Raw genomic sequence first — 15,796 nt, forward strand, 5'->3', positions numbered from 1 at the left:
GCCAAAGTCAAGGAGGAGTGAGAATCAGGAATTTAGAAGGCAGAAAGTGGCCGGGTGGTTGAAAGGTCAGCGTGATGTGCTTTAATATTACATGAATTGTTGAGCACTTAAAACATTTATATTGCATTCAAAACTTTTATTTTATAAAACGAGCAAACTGCATGTCTTTTGGACCTGAATGTTCATTCCTATGTCCCTCCCAGGCAATCAGCAAAACATTTATCTTATAAATGTGCTTTATGTCCCAGTTCATCTCGCTTTGTCGGTTTCTCTCTTCCTCGGTCCCCTCTTGTACCTCTCCCTCCACTGTAGCTCATCCCTCCCCCCATCTCTCTCCCTGTTCCTCTCTCTCCCCGCTCACCACCTTCATAAGTCATCAACAATCCATTATATATTAAAAAAATAAATCATCAGGAGTTCATGCATAAGTGCATTCAACCTTAATTGGAAAGCATGAAAAATTAAAAAGCCCCAGAGATAACATAGTTTCGCTCACCGATTCTGTCTCGGCATCGCGCTGTGCTGGTGGTGGCTTTGGGCGCTACTGCCAGGCTGGGCGTGCCGGCCCGCCAGCTGGCTCTGCGAGGTCGGGCTGCACCACGGCATCGTGTGGCGGTCGCGCGGCGTGGCCGGTACCGCACCCCATCCGGGCGGCGGCGGGGGCGGCGGCTGGCTGAGCGGCGTGGAGGTGAAGCACTCGTTGGGCTGCGAGCGGTGGTGCGCCACGCTCACTGGCGTCGGCTTTATACGACGCGAGGGCCGCGAGCTGCTCACCACGGACGCAACAACGATGACGACAAATGATCGGTGAAATTTACCAGGAATTAAAAGCATGTGTACGCAGGGATTCTGGTAATGCTTTCCAATGTGCCGTTCGTCCCTGGGGAGTATTTAATTGGCGATAATAATGATCTCTGCAATGAGATGATACCACATGAGGTGTGACGTCGGGAGATGTCACGCATAATGACATTATCAGGGGGAAGGGGAGGCGGCTGAATGAGTGTGAAATCATTGTCTTACCCGAAAATAATTCTTCAGTGTTTTAATTGCCAATTTACTTGGCTTTACACGGTGTATTTCCCTTAAAACTTCACACACAATTCCAATTATTGTACTATTGGCAGCATGTCAGTGCAACACTGTGACAACTGCATGCGGAAGGAGACATCGCAGAACTTATCACTTTAACATCCTTCCATCCACGCATTAGGGGCACAATTTCCAACAGTCTCTGCTAGAGACAGAATGTCCATCACAGGGCAAGGTGATTTTGTAATTGTTGGAATTAAGTGAAATTTGTTTTCATTGCAATGTTTCTTTTGCGACGCAGGAAAGGGTGACAGGCTCGAGGTGTCTTTGAGTACATCGGTTAATCGCGGATAGCCAAAACCGAGAATCGAACCCTGGATTTTAACAGTGCCAGCTCAGCCCTCCGACGCCTGGGCCATCCAGCCAGCTTGCGACAGACCTACGACTACCGACGTACTTGCCAGAGCTTGCGGCGCCGCCCATGGACGGGAACTCCTCCAGGCTGCACAGGTTGGGAGGCACCATCACGTCTCCATCGGCGACGCAACCGCTAGCGTCTGGGCTCCTCGCAGCAGATGCACAATCCACCTCTCCACCACCGGAGGACTGCCCGCCACCCACCGCCCTCCGTGATGAGGGCTCCAAGCTCGTGCCACCCTGTCTATGTTTACTATTTTTCCGGCCATGCGGAGGATGCTGCTGCTGCTGCGCCTGGTCCGGGTGCCTGCTCATTCTCGGACCTCTCTCTCCGTCTCCCGACAGAGAGGCGTCCGCTCTTTGGCACGGGGACGACTGAAAGCATCTTCCCAGCGCCCCTGCCGCCGACCCATTCTCTCTGGCTTTCCCGCAGGCGGGGCTGCTCTGCTTGACCCTGCGTGCGGCGTGTCTGTCCGACCCGTGGACTATAAAGTCGGAGAGGGAGGCCTTTTGCGCGGAGCGCGGCGCGCGCTCGCCCGCCGAGTTGGTGGGACCGGCGCAGAGCGGCGGACCGTCCGCCCTGGTCCCCGGCGCGACGTCTCCGCCGCGGCCCCCCCTTTCCAGTGGCGGGCTTCCCGGCCAGCGCGCGACGTCATCCTCGAAGCCGCGGGCGGGCGTCGCCGGGCGGCCGCCGCCGAAGGGGGAGTTTTCGGCGAGCAGTTCGAACGCGCCGTTGAGCGACTGGCGGGCTCCCCGCTGCGGGTGCTCCAGGCTCGACGGCGGGGCGAAGGATCCCGCGGTCGACTCCGGCCCGGCTCGGCACGGCGCGCGACTCTGCGCCGCCTCCCGCGAGCCCCGCGGCCCGAGAGAGCCGCTGTCCGACGGGGTGCGCTGGCCGGGCCAGTGCGCCGGCGCGCTCGGCGTCTTGCGAGGCGAAGGTTGGCTCCAGCCGACGGCGCCGCTCGCTTGCTCCCGCAGGAAGTTCAGCAGGAAGGGGATGAATTCTCGCCAGGCGGCTTCTCCGAGGGCCTCCAACGCAGGCAGCGCGGACGAGGAACCGTGATCGCATTCCTGCCCCACCGAACACCGACCGCAGCCGGCACAGCGATGCTGATAGTACGTAGTGTGATTCATTACATTTTTTAAAAACTGCAATTAAATAAATAAAGATAGATTTGGAAAATCGATAGGATGGTTCAAAGTGTATACGTCCCATGTCGTCTCAGCCGAGTCATCTACGAATATACAAAAAATTACCGCGGAGCACAATATCGCGGTGGTGAGATGAAAACATTTACGCGTGTACCTCTCTCAGGAAACAACAGTGCGCTACCAAGCTTGTGTCAAGATAACAGAACTTTGAGGTCTCTTCATAGACCTCATACACACTCTGCCTGTGGGTCTCGTTGCGAATCTGTGGGTCTGTATGTCCCAGTGGCCCTACAGGAGGCTACTTTATCAATAATTTCATGCCTGCACCCACCGCCCCCCTTAAAGAGTTCAGAACGGCGGATGTGCGCATCTGGTATATGATGCGTGCATTGTACATAAGGCTTGCGTCTAAATTGCCCGTATGTAGTGTCGATGTGAATGATCGTTGTAAAGCGTCTGCATGAAGTGTGCACGATTAGGAAGACTCTCGGGGTTCAGGGGTCAGCAAGGGGGAGGGGAAGTCAGCGGGGGTGGGGGGGGGGTCAACGGAGGGAGGGGGGTCAGTGGGCGGAGCAACGAGAGCGGGGAGGGAGTGGTTTGTCGCGCGCGTTTTTGGGCGGGAAACTGAAGGCGCGCGCCACGCGCCCGCCACGCGCGCAATCCGCACGCCAATGTCCGCGCGCACCTGCCCTGAGGCGTCGTCGTCGTCGGGATGTCCGCGGTGGGGGAGTGGTGGCGATGGTGGCGGCGTCGCGAGCCACAGCGCGAGCATCGCGCGCGCCGCGGCATCTCCCCTCAGGGCGCTCTTCAACAGCAGCAGCGGCGGCGGCGCGGAGGAGGAGGCGGCCATGGCGGACTAGCGGGGGGCGCGCGCTCGATCCTCATTCAAGGGCCCGGGGCGACTCGCTTCTGTCTTCGTCCCGGAGGCGGGAAGACGGCAGTCGCCGCTCTAACGTCGCAAGGCGGCGAGCGCCATCGAGGTCGCTTTGTCTCCTCGTTCGAGGGGCGGCAGGAACAGCGAGTGGCTGCGTGACGTCATCGAGCGATTGTGGACAGCGGCGTGCGTGACGTCATCGAGCGAAATATTTTTAAGGGCCGTCTATAAATGACGTCACGCACCGAGGGGGGGTCAGACATTTGTGACGATGTGTGACGAGGGAGGGGGGTTGGGAAATATGACGTCACATCAAAATGCGCAACTTTACTCGGTTCTTGGTTCTTTCGGTAAAGTCACGTAGGTGAAATAAAAAAATAACTAAATCACGACGCTTCGGAGGCAACAAGCCTCCATCAGGCGGGACAACCACAGCAACAAACAAAATATAGACAACACGTTCTGCTTAATTAAATATACTTTTTAATAAATCTTTTCTCCAACAGAGTGCAGCGCCACATTAAATATGCACTACAATGACAATAGTTTAAAGCGATTCGAAGCATTTTTTTTTGGGGGGGGGGGGGCAGAGCTTTGTGACGTCATATTTGAGGGGGGGTCTGACTTTGTGACGCCGCGTGACGAGGGGGGGGGTCAAACATCGTCCAAAATCGCGTGACGTCATTAATGTACGGGCCCCATACCAGGCGAAGCCCACTTGAGGCGTTAACTTATTTTTCAGAAGCGACCTGCCCACCACAAATTGGCAGCCCAACGAAGTGGCCCAACATCATTTGGACATTTCATAGCAGCAACTTGATCAGAAAAGTCGCCCCAGAGCGGCAGGCAAGTTGACTGCGTCACATCGATCGCTTCTGTGCGTGTGGCTGTTCACAGCGCGGATGACGTCATCCGTCACTTCTGGAGCTGCGAAGTTACTTAGTTTATGACGTCATCGATAGTTTGTAAAATACTAAATTTACGCGCGTGACGTCATCAACAGCTTCTGTCTGACAGTGGCAGAAGTCGCTGCGCGCGTGACGTCACCATCACTCGCGTGTTTCCGCCAAGCAGCAGACAGAAGCCCCTGCTGCTGAGCACGCGTTTCCGCTAGCGATTCCCGTACTGCAATCGATTCTCGCACAGCAATCGTGGGTTAAGATAATCGATTGTTAGTCGCCGAGATAATCGATTGTTAGTCGGTGAGATAATCGATTGTTAGTCGGTGAGTAAATCGTTTACCAAGAGGCAACGGTGCGTGTCTGATAAACAAACCGGTGAGACGAAGAATCGATTAGTTTAATAACACATTCGAGAATCGGAATCGTTACATCTCCCACTCCCAGATGCCAGATGAGAGGTTTTTCTCTCTCTCTCTCCCCCTCCAGGTCGCCCCGGCGTAGCCGCTGGTTGCCCGCGAGGACTCCGCGCGCTCGTTTCGAACGGGAAGGGCCGCGAAGAGAAACCTCCCCAACTTCAGTCGCCAAGCAACTTCCTTTCGTGCACAGGTACTGACTGCGGCGAGCCGAATCGCAGCATCCCACACGATGGCGATTATTCACGCGTACGGAGAGGACCGCAGATCTTGGGCAATCGTTGGCGCCCTTCAGGGAAACGTGACGAGTTGAAATTATATTATTTTATTATTTCCCTTCTACGTGACTTTACCGAAAGAACCAAGAAGATGAATCCCTGCAGTCACGAAAGCTTTAAATCGAAATTCATATTTTTGTTATACTGTTAAATAGCGCGATTTTAGTAGTGGAAACGTCAAAGTGTAATGATGGTCACCGGTTGCTTATTGCGTGGGAATGGAGAACAACCAAAGAGCGCACGGTAATTCCTCGCACAACGCGGCCATAGATGCGTGTTAAGCGAAAAACGCGTTAAGCGATGAGCTACCGCATGACCCTACCCTGACCCCTTGACCCCCCCTCTTTGGCCACAGCGTGAAGGGGAGGGTCCGGCAATGACCTCCCCCTCGTCGTCGTCCCCGGCCGCGAGCCCCAGCGGCAGGAAGGTGCGGGACGTGGCCGCCGACTGGCACAACGCCGTCGCCAAGTGGGACCGCCTCGTCGTCGAGTCGGGCCTGGCCCTCGCCTCCAGGGTGGCCAACTCCCGCCTCGCGTCGCCGTGAGTGCCGGGACGCCGCTCGCCACTTGCCGATTGGTTCGTGCCGGGTGCGCGTGTGGGGGGAATGTTTTTGTTATATTTATATATAAAATGGGACCTTTTTACACGCTTTTATTTAACTCACCCTGTCTGTTGTTGTTGTCGTCGTTGTATCCTCAAATATTGTAACTACATTTGTACCCACTTCCCAATGTATCGACTGCAAACTTGGTATACTTATGTCATACTGATGACAATACCATATTCTATCATATAATAAATAATATATTTTTAAACATTCTTTTTTATACGTTATGTTTCGGCTTGGCTCTAATTGTCCACGGTCAACTGACGTTGTGGCAAGCTTCGGGGCCACTTCCTGGAGTCGTGGAGTTCTTCCATTACTAGTGCGCTACATTTCATGAAAGCGTGTTTAAAATTGTTTTTTTTTTAATATTACTTATTTTGCCAGTATCGAAGTGTAAAAAAATAGGGATAGGTTTTTACCCTTTCTGGGCAGAACCTAAACAATTATATCAGTTTCAGTTCAGTTTATTTTGAAGTAACGTGTGAGTGCTCAGAAGCTCATAAGTCGGGTTTCGTCAATTAAAAACACGTGACAGACATAACAGAGAAAAGCAAATAATACAAATGAATAAATAAAACGGTAAGAAATCCTATTTTTTTAAATGTTATATTTATGTTTTCCCGCTCATCGTCACATTACGTATTGCAGACAGCCCCGTGGGTGCCCACTGCATCGTTTGTTGCCACTTTCCTCACGTCTCCTGCGCCCCAACGTGCCCAAGCAGTGGCCACAACTGTCTAACACCGATCTTGTCAAGTCATTCTCCGTGAGGTCTTCCTCTCTTTCCGGTTCCTTCCATTTTTCCCGAACAACGTGATTTTAATTTTCCTGTTGTCCATCCTGCACGTGTCCAAATAGTGCCAGTCTTCTCGAAAGCACGGTTAATTTGCACGCCCGCGGACAGCGCGCAAGCGGATAATCGAGCGCCAACTATGGCTACGAGATGCCACCCGTAGCGATTAACACGCGTGGAACGAATCCCTCCCTGGGCAGGAAGGAGGGCAATTCTGCGCCGACTGCGGAAGCATCGGCCGCGGAATCAGCACGATACCAGGAACTGGAGAGAGACTGCAACCAACTCGTCGAGGTGTGGGAGAAGTTGGTGAGTGTGCGTCGTTGTCATCGTCGTCGTCGTCGTCATCGGCAGCAGTTCACAGAGATCCTGGATTAAGACCCTGGGATTGAGTGGTTGACTCTGGTCAAGCGGTCCAAACCAAGCCAGAGCACAGCGCAACATCTCCGAGCTGCTGCGTTTGAATGCAGGTTTCACAAACTCGCAAATAAAACTGGTTCTTAATGACTGCACAATGACACACCCAGGGCCATTCGGCAACACGATGTGATGTCACGCTATGTGTGTGCCTTGCCGGGTGTCCACACAAGTCCCACATACCATACTGACATACAGTTCTCGACTGCCGCTATAGGTTGGCAGAGAGATCTATAGGACTTGTAAACAATAAAACTAATTGTAAAATAAAATTTGCGGGTAAAACCCATTAAGGTTTATAGCTCTTTTTCAAAAGCGACCTGGCCACAAATGATAGTTCAATGAAGTGGCTTATCGTGTGGAAATGGAAAGCAGCCAAATACTCTGAACACGTGATGTTGATTCTGAATGCGGAGGGAAAAACCGGAAGACCCGGAGAATAATCCACGTGACCACGTGGGGAGAGAGAGAGAAACGCCAACTCCAAATATACAGCAGCAGGCGTCAGGGTCAGGATCAAACCCACGACCTCCAGCATACCAGGCGAGGTAGTTAACATCTCCTAGCCACCGTGGCCCACCGTGCCTCCCCCCGCCGGTACGTACAAACATGGTTACCCTGGATGGAAAGCGTAAAAATATCCAACTCCGGCTTCCTCCCACTTGCATGATAAACACTAAATGGCTGAAAACATCTTAAAATAAAACTCCCGATGTAAGCGGTAGGACCCTCCTGAAAAGGAGTCCGAGGGCTCAGCGTGGCTCTCACGAATAAATAACTAAATAAACATTCACCGGGCTATGTGTCTTGAACTTCTTTCACACCGTATTTGGCCAACCGTGCTCGCCGGCGGTGCTGGGCGGAGGGGGTAAGGACAACAAACTAAACGCACGAAGCCGCGCGTCGCTCCCGCTGTTGCAGAGGGGACTGCTGCAAACGATGGAGAAGCTGACGTCGACGCTGCAGGCCGTGTGCGACCTGGAGTGGTACCAGAACAAGCAAGCGTGGAGGCCAACTCCGCTCTTCCGTTCCTGGCCGACAACAACCTTCCGTGAGTACAACAGCCTTCAACGTCATTATTATCTATTGATTAATATCTAGTGACTTGCTCACTATATAACTCGCTGACCCGGCCATACTTGAGACCTGTAAAAAAGAGCTTCACATCTCATAGGATTCCTCCTGTAGTTAAATAAAGATTCTGATTCTGTCGGAGCAACAGCCTTCTGTAAGCACAATCTCCCCGTAAGCACAACTTACCCGTAAGCATAGGTAGTACAGTACAATTAGGGGATTTTGTGGCATTACCCTTTGCTCTCCACCATAATCCCCCTCCCCCCGAGTCCCCCTCCCTCTCCCCCCCAGTCCTCTTCTCCCGTTCTTCCTCCCCCTTACCCCCCTCTCCCACGCCATGCGTGGTGGTCGCCCCTCCAAGCACTATCCAGGCTCAGTCCTTGCTTGGCTTCCAATGTGTGATGAGATTGGGTGCACTCCGGCCAATTTTGTCATAGGCACAAGACGAGCAGGACAGGGTTAACAAAACAAGGGTGGACTCGAGCGTCGAATCGCGACCTCAAAGTCGTGACCACTTACGAGTTTGTTTAACCGCTCTGCCCCGACCCGTCGCGCCCCTCCCCTCTGTCTGGCGCACTCCGCACTGTGGACCAGAGGTCGCAACCGGGTACCCGATACCCGTACCCTACCCGATACCCGGCTACCCATACCCAGCCGGGTACGGGTACCCGTTTGCGACCCTGGTGCGGCTGTGTACGAGTAGGCCGTGAGTCACTTCTCACAATTCAAGTTCCTAGAATCAACCCACCCGCGCCTGCAACATGGTCGCAATCGGGTACCCGTACCCTACCCGATACCCGGCCGGTAGCCGGGTAGGGTACGGGTACCCGTTTGCGACCAGGTACGGGTAAGGAATCAAAACCCGTTTGCGACCTCTGCTGTGGACGCAGACGAGGTGTCGGCCCAGCTGCAGGCGCAGTACAGCGAGGAGCTGCGGCTGAGGCGCGTGCTGGTGGCGGAGATGGCACACGCCCCGTCGCCCAGCCTCTCCATGGTCTACCTGTCGGCGTGGCTGCACCAGCCGTACGTCACCGACGCCGCAAAGCTCGCGCTGGAGGCCATGCTGACGGAGACGGGGCACCGGGACATTCTGTGAGGGCGTTCGCTCCGTCCCCGCCACGGATCTGTGACTCGCTTGGGATCTACGGATATAATGCGCCCCACAAATGTTAGTTGCTATTGCAAAGGCGACTGCGTCGGTTGCTTTTGCGGTTGTGCTGTGGCAGCACTGCCCGAAGCGTTTGCGGGCTGTGCCGCCTGACCTTCGGATTGAAGTCCGACGTTTCGCTGCACGTGCCGGGAGCTTCTTCAGGAACTGACGTTTCACTCCACGTGTGGGGAGCTTTTTCAGGAACTCTTAAGACTGGAACTCGTTGCTTGTGCACTCCACGAGTGTGTGTTGGGGATTCTCAAGACAAATCCGAATTGTCATCTTTTCACGACGCCCCTTCCAGAATGATTCTTGTTTGTTCATGGATCGTTTCACCTCGTGGTTTTATAACGTGTCCGCATGGTGTATCGTTACATTCTGCATTGAACTCAATTATTCATGCTTGCCAATAAATACTTTACACCCACGCCGATGATATTATCTGCTCTTCACTCAAGGGTTGATGATTTAGTGCCTACCTCTGCACCTCCCTCCCCATTTCCCGAGGTAATCCGAGAGTTGACATCCCTGAATGTTGAGACTCGGTGAGGCCCTCATGAGTGAACAAACGTCATCACAATAACGGAACCGACCACACTGGTGCCTGTCTTCCCATTTGGGTGGAATCCGCATGATCCCAGCACCATGGTGGCAAGATATTAACCACCTTGCCTGGTATACAGGAGGTCGAGGGCTCGATCCCGACCCCGACGCATGTATATTTGTAGTTTGCATGTTTGACCCGTGGTCGCGTGGATTTTTCTCTGCAGCCTCCGATTTTTCACTCCACATTTAGAAACGTGCATTTCAAGTATTTGGCATCTATACATTTCCCACGAGCCACTTTGTTGAGCTCCGATGTGACCAGGTCACTTCTGAAAAAGAGCTATATAGTGGTGGGTTTTACCCGGTAAAATAAAAGTTAATAAATTAGTTCATAACGAAGGGAGCCAGCTGCTACATGTTGGCTTATACTTTTTTCGTATGGATATGGATTGAGTAGAAACTAAATCTTTGTTGCAATTCCAACTGCTGGCTTCTGGGCACGAGTTTATTGTACAGCCTCATTGACATGGTTTCCATTATCTTTTTTTATTTTATCCACGCCCCCCACCAATCACCACGGATGATCAGGAGTTGTCTGAAGTGAAGTTTATTGGTTATATCTGGAACAAGTCTGAAAGTCAACATGTTTCACCGTCGGCCAAGAAAGTGTGGGGGTTAGAAACGGGGAACTTTCTTTGAACCTCGGCCAACAATGTCAAGAGGTTGGAAAGGGGATTGGAATCCAAACACGACCGCAGATTTGAAAATTCACCGAGATTTTTCAGTTTCTGTGCCAATCGCCCAAAATATCATAGAACAAATATAAACAAAAAATTACCAACACCCACGAATATTTGTTTCCGGATGCTTTAAAAGGGCGGCTGCAACCCAATATAAACCACATCTTTATAACCCAACGTCGGAAAAGTGATAATAGTACACGCAAAAGGTGAATTGTAGATGGCAAAAGGTGCGAGTACGACCAATAAATAGAATTAGTCTTCCCATCATGCCTTGCACGCCACATAACATCACCACACCGCCGCTGAAGTGCGCGCAGCCTTGTTTTAGGCCAACAAGCCAACACGGCTGCATTACTTTAGACGGCATCAAAACAACGTTTAGGAAGCCTTTACAAGAGTGTCACCCCAAAGTCATGAAAAAGCCAGCCACGGAGAGCCCACGAGTATGCAGTGTTGCAGCGCAGATTGTTGCCGGTTGAAACAACAAAAGTCTTAACCCGGAGAGGCGTCCCCACTTGTGTGTGAGCGTCACGTCTCCACATCCTCTCCACCGCCTGGTCCGCCGCAAGATGAACGCCGCTCCGAGCCTTCCCTCCTGCGCGACAGCAGTCCAGGTTTTGCCGACAGCTCCCCGCTCCAGTTCCCCCTCGGGTCGCTCCGCTCCACGTTTTTCCTCACCACCGCCACCACCGCCACCACGACCCTCGGGCGCGCTTCAAAGCCCCTCTGTGCAACGGGGAACGCAAGTTAACACCGGGGCCAGAAGTGTACAGGCACACAGGACAAGACGGTAGTACAGCGCAAACAATAAATAGCGAAATAACAAACAAAACGAAATGTCCAGCACTGATTACACGAGGAAAGCCCGGAGCCACCCCAGCCCACCGGTTCATGCCACCCAAAGCCATCGCTGACTGAGACCATCCCTGCGCACTGCACGCAAGAGAGCCCCCGGCGTTTAATCACTGGCGGCTGAGACCCAGATTCGAACCTCGGATCTCAGCGGAGCCAGCTCGATTGTCATGAGGAGGGGTCCGGCAGCCTTTCAAAGGAGGAATTTTCTTGTTTTTTGTCTTTGACCAAAATAGTTGGAGAGCCGCAGCACCGCGCATAGAGAGAGCGACTTGTACACAAACACAGCAGCGGGTACACAGCAGGTGACGACACATTCTGACTTAAACAACAGACGATGGAATAAACCGCGTCTATTTAGTTGTGCCCCCCCCCTTAGTTATTCTTTAACAACAACAACACAGTCTGTTGTACATTTTGCCGTCACCAAGACATTGCATAGCGACCCATTTTCCTGCCATATTTCATCAATCACCCTCACGGTAAATTACGTGTAAGATTTAATGTAAATAAAACGGCTGCCCGCAAGGGGACTAAGCCAACGAGCCACCGCAAGTTGCCGACCCCTGGCCATGATGAACCCTCCGAGACAGATTAGACTCTTTAGACAAATCCTGACCCCAGGCTTAATAATGAGGATGTCAGTAGTGCCGACAGTTTCTACCACACGGCCATTGTGACACCCTCGGAGCCACCCGCCGCGACCTCTTCCTGCCGCCCGTCTCGGAGCCGGGTGGCTGTGCCGGGTGGCTGTGCCGGGTGGCTGTGCCGGCTGGGCAGCGCCGCCGCGGATGTACCGCGGATGTACCGCTGATGTACCGCTGATGTACCGTGGTTGTACCGCGGATGTACCACGGATGTGCCGCTCCCGGCCACGCCACCAGACCCCCAGGGCCGGCATCGCCACTGCACCGGGAGCGGCTTGAGGTTTCTGTCCCACGTGAGGAATACTGAGGCTGCTACGAGGGACAGCAGCTCCAGACCAGTTGGTGTGGGAGAGGCCACAGCACAGTCGAGACCTCTACGGGATACTGGAGAGGGTTCAAATCTAGAAATACTGGAGAGGGTTCAAATCTAGAAATACTGGAGAGGGTTCCCGCTCGCCCCCCACCACCATGCCGTTCCTCTGCAGCCACACGCACGCTCCGCTCCGCTGGCTGTTGCTTGCCCAGAGATAACGTTACGCGGCGAACATTTCCCGCGTCTTAACTCTGTTGCGTTCTTATTCTGCAAATGCCGTTTAACGCCCCGTGTTAAAAACAACTAAACTTTGTCGCTTCTGTTTTCCCACACAGTTGCACTCGAGAAAGACCCAAGTCGCCCTTGCAAAGGAAAGCAATGTTGCTTCATGTGTCTTGAAGGATTTAATCCCCTGATTACGTGCATGCGTATGTTAAAAGAGAACCATTAGATTTGAACGTGGCCTGCGCCTCATCCGATAAGGCACAGACCCAGGAGGCCCGACCCATGCCCTCCCCTCCTCCCGGTGCACCCTGGCCCAGGCAGCCTGGCACTCGGACTAGGCAAGGCAAGGGGCCTGCTTGGCTGATGAAACATCTGAAAACCACCACGGACGCTTAAGAGACTGTTTGTAAATCTACTTATGGGTCGTGGGGGTTATTTGACCATACTTCACCATGCCGGTCATTGCGTGTTGAAGTTGGGGGATCACAGAAAATGAAGCAGGTGCACTGCCCTCTGCTGCCCACAACCCCTCAGCTCCGTAGCCTATAACACCTGCTGACGCACAGTGGTGACCCATCCACGCGCCACCCGGTCTCAACTCCACCTTGGCGTCTGAGAGGCGATGGGACCGGGCAGTGCATCCCGAACGGTTCGGTCTTAGGCCTACAAGCACTAACCAGGGTCAAAACCTAAACTAATTTCTGTTTTATTTTAACGGGTAAGGCCAACTGAGCTATCACTAATTATAGCTCAACAAGGTAGCGGCTTATCGTCACGTGGAAATTTCTAGCTGCCAAACACTCGAAACGCGTGATGTCGAGTCTATATGGAGGGAAAAACCAGAGGACCCGGAGAAAATCCACACGACCACAGGGAGAACACGCAAACTCAAAATATACAGCAAGCGTCAGGATCGAACCCACGACCTTCTCCTGTATACCAGGCGAGGTAGTTAACATCTCGCAACCGTGGCGATACCCCCGCTCAGCTTCCGAGCTGGGGCGCACCGTGGGCGGTGTCGGTTGCCGTACCGACGCGGGTGGACGTCGGGTGGACGTCGCTCTGCCGCCTCCGCTAGGTGGACGGCTTCGCCGAGGGCAGGCCGCTCACACCGCTCGGGTGCTCTGCGAGGCCGCGTGGCGGCGGGCCGTCCTTGACGCCGTACCCCCGGAACGCGGGGTTGTCCTGCAGACGGTACCAGCCGAAGTGGACGGACACGAGGCCAACGCCCATCACGATGAGCACGCGGTACCGCTTCCACACGTCGCGGAACGCCATGGCAGCGACAAGAACCTGCACGCACGCGCAGAGGGCAACCGTCAACAATCGCAACACCGCCTGACGGGACGCGGGAACCGCTCACGTCATCGTGAGTTGTGACTGCCCGGATTGGAAGCCAGGATCTCAGCGGTGTCAGCTTGAGTCCCCTCTGGCACGGCCAATATCAGCGAAACCCAGACCCAGGATCTCACTTCTCAACCATGGTGGCTCAGCGTCTCTGACACGGCCATCACGAGTGAAAGAAACAGAGAGACATAGAACCGGTGCTCAAAACCAGAATCTCAGCAGTGCGAGCTTGGTGATCGGGCAAAGCCCACCAGCTCGCTAAACTTGAGAACCCGTTGATAACAGGTGTGGCTGAAACTCAAGAAATAAAGCGAGAATCTCCTGTAAAGCAGGCGAGATAGCTCACATCTCGCCACCGTGGCATCCACATATGAGACCCTTGAGGAGACACATCCTCCTGGCCCCAGACGTGAGCAGTGCGGGCAGTGTCTACCACACGGTCATTGTGACACCCTCCGAGCCACCTCCCCTTGCCGCCCGTCTCGAAGCTTGGCGCTCGGCAAGCCGTGGCTGTGCCGTGGCTGTGCCGCTCCCGGCCACGCCACCAGACCCCCAGGGCCGGCATCGCCACTGCACCGGGAGCGGATTGAGGTTTCTGTCCCACGTGAGGAAGACTGAGGCTGCTGCGAGGGACAGCAGCTCCAGGCCAGTCGGTGTGGGAGAGGCCACAGCACAGTCTAGAGCTCTAAACCAGTCTATGGTACAGCCTAGAACTCCATTACAGTTCATAGCGGTCTATAGCACAGAGACTACATCACAGAGACTACATCACAGAGACTACATCACAGAGACTACATCACAGAGACTACATCACAGAGACTACATCACAGAGACTACATCACAGAGACTACATCACAGAGTCTACATCGCGAACCCACACGTGCGTGCAGTGTGGCAATCGGAGTCGAGCGGCCTCTGGAAGAAGTAACGATCTACATCACTTATCTATATATAATAGACCTTACAAATGTATCTATAGAGTGTGATGTATCTGTAGAGTGTGATGTATCTATAGAGTGTGATGTATCTGTAGAGTGTGATGTATCTGTAGAGTGTGATGTATCTGTAGAGTGTGATGTATCTGTAGAGTGTGATGTATCTGTAGAGCGTGATGTATCTGTGTTCTACGACGAGGAGGCTGCCATGCCGCAGAGGCGCGAGTTACCTGCTCGCGCCGTCCCCGCGTGGCGCTGCGACCCCGAAGTCTCCTTCGCCGCGCTGGGGGGCGGGGCGCGGAAGCTGGGGGGAGGGGCGGGGCGTAGGGGGTGGGGGGGATTGAGGGTGGGGGAGGGGATTGGGGGTGAGCGGGATTGGGGATGGGGGGTGGGGGGGATTGGGGGTGGGGGGGATTGGGGGTGGGGGGGATGGGGGTGGGGGGGGATGGGGGGGGATTGGGGGTGGGGGGGATTGGCGGTGGGGGGGGGGGATTGGGAGTGGGGGGTGATTGGGGGAGATGGAGGGGTGGGGTTTTTTTTTGGGGGGGGGGCTCGCGACCACGATGACGTCAGAGCGTGACACGACAATAATCACAATGTGACCTTAAAGGGCAAATCTAAATAATAGGCGACGTTTCGGGCAATGATGCTGCTGCGTTGTCAGTGGTGCATAAGTAATGAGAAGAAGACAAAGTGGCTTTGAAGGGGGGACGAAGCCTGACTGGCACTGCTGATGACAGACCGAATGTCAAAACCGGTCCAGTTCTGCTTGTGCTGTTGAACTACTTTAGCACCGTACGTGAGCCAACCGTACTCATCACAGACTACATCACCCCTCCCCCAACAACAACACTCGGCACGGAGCAGGGTCGGGGGTGATGTTTCACCTGCGACCTGGACAGCTGAAGACGACCCACCACCCGTACCCCCCCACTCACTCCACCCGTACCCCCCCCACCCACTCCACCCGTACCCCCCCACCCCACACCCGTACCCCCTCACCCCACCCACCCGTACCCCCCCACCCCACCCGTACGCCCCCACCCCACACCCGTACCCCCCCACCCCACACGTACCCC

At 54.2% G+C, this 15,796-nt stretch overlaps 2 protein-coding genes and 1 long non-coding RNA gene across 4 annotated transcripts in view; 1 reads left to right on the forward strand and 2 right to left on the reverse strand.

Moving 5' to 3' along the window:
- Positions 1-3,668, reverse strand: part of CDAN1 (codanin 1) — a 25,645-nt gene extending 21,977 nt beyond the window's left edge. Inside the window, exons 1-3 of the mRNA XM_078617047.1 lie at positions 3,287-3,668; positions 1,490-2,520; positions 497-766 (exon numbers count right to left, since the gene is read on the reverse strand). Of these exons, the coding sequence (XP_078473173.1) occupies positions 497-766; positions 1,490-2,520; positions 3,287-3,451 (1,466 nt within the window). The 5' untranslated portion in view covers positions 3,452-3,668. The remainder of the gene's footprint in view (positions 1-496; positions 767-1,489; positions 2,521-3,286) is intronic.
- A 1,102-nt stretch (positions 3,669-4,770) lies between these two features.
- CINP (cyclin dependent kinase 2 interacting protein) lies at positions 4,771-9,537 on the forward strand. Of its 2 annotated transcripts, none has more exons than XM_078617078.1 (5): positions 4,771-4,983; positions 5,424-5,608; positions 6,669-6,777; positions 7,807-7,936; positions 8,554-8,801. In XM_078617078.1, exons 2-5 carry the CDS (start codon positions 5,445-5,447, stop codon positions 8,667-8,669), a joined length of 519 nt encoding a protein of 172 aa, XP_078473204.1. In that variant the 5' UTR covers positions 4,771-4,983; positions 5,424-5,444; the 3' UTR covers positions 8,670-8,801. The 2 variants fall into 2 exon arrangements, with proteins under 2 accessions (XP_078473204.1, XP_078473203.1); XM_078617077.1 differs by lacking the exon at positions 8,554-8,801 and adding an exon at positions 8,850-9,537 and having other exon boundaries at positions 4,783-4,983.
- Positions 9,538-10,246: 709 nt separating this feature from the next.
- LOC144734737 (uncharacterized) lies at positions 10,247-15,036 on the reverse strand. The gene is made up of 3 exons (XR_013588540.1): positions 14,948-15,036; positions 13,467-13,728; positions 10,247-11,124 (listed from the first exon to the last, which is right to left on the reverse strand). It is a non-coding gene; the product is annotated as an uncharacterized LOC144734737 (long non-coding RNA).
- Between the last annotated feature and the right edge of the window lie 760 nt (positions 15,037-15,796).

Source organism: Lampetra planeri, chromosome 52 (genome assembly GCF_965212315.1).
Source record: "Lampetra planeri chromosome 52, kcLamPlan1.2.h2, whole genome shotgun sequence".
Lineage (NCBI taxonomy): Eukaryota > Metazoa > Chordata > Hyperoartia > Petromyzontiformes > Petromyzontidae > Lampetra > Lampetra planeri.

What these genes read in the sequence shown, in the direction of transcription:
- CINP (XM_078617077.1), top strand. Translation starts at nt 5,445, where the DNA reads ATGACCTCCCCCTCGTCGTCGTCCCCGGCCGCGAGCCCCAGCGGCAGG. An exon ending in AACTCCCGCCTCGCGTCGCC is followed by an intron (nt 5,609 to 6,668) that starts GTGAGTGCCGGG and finishes CTCCCTGGGCAG; the next exon opens with GAAGGAGGGCAATTCTGCGC. An exon ending in CTGGCCGACAACAACCTTCC is followed by an intron (nt 7,937 to 8,849) that starts GTGAGTACAACA and finishes CTGTGGACGCAG; the next exon opens with ACGAGGTGTCGGCCCAGCTG.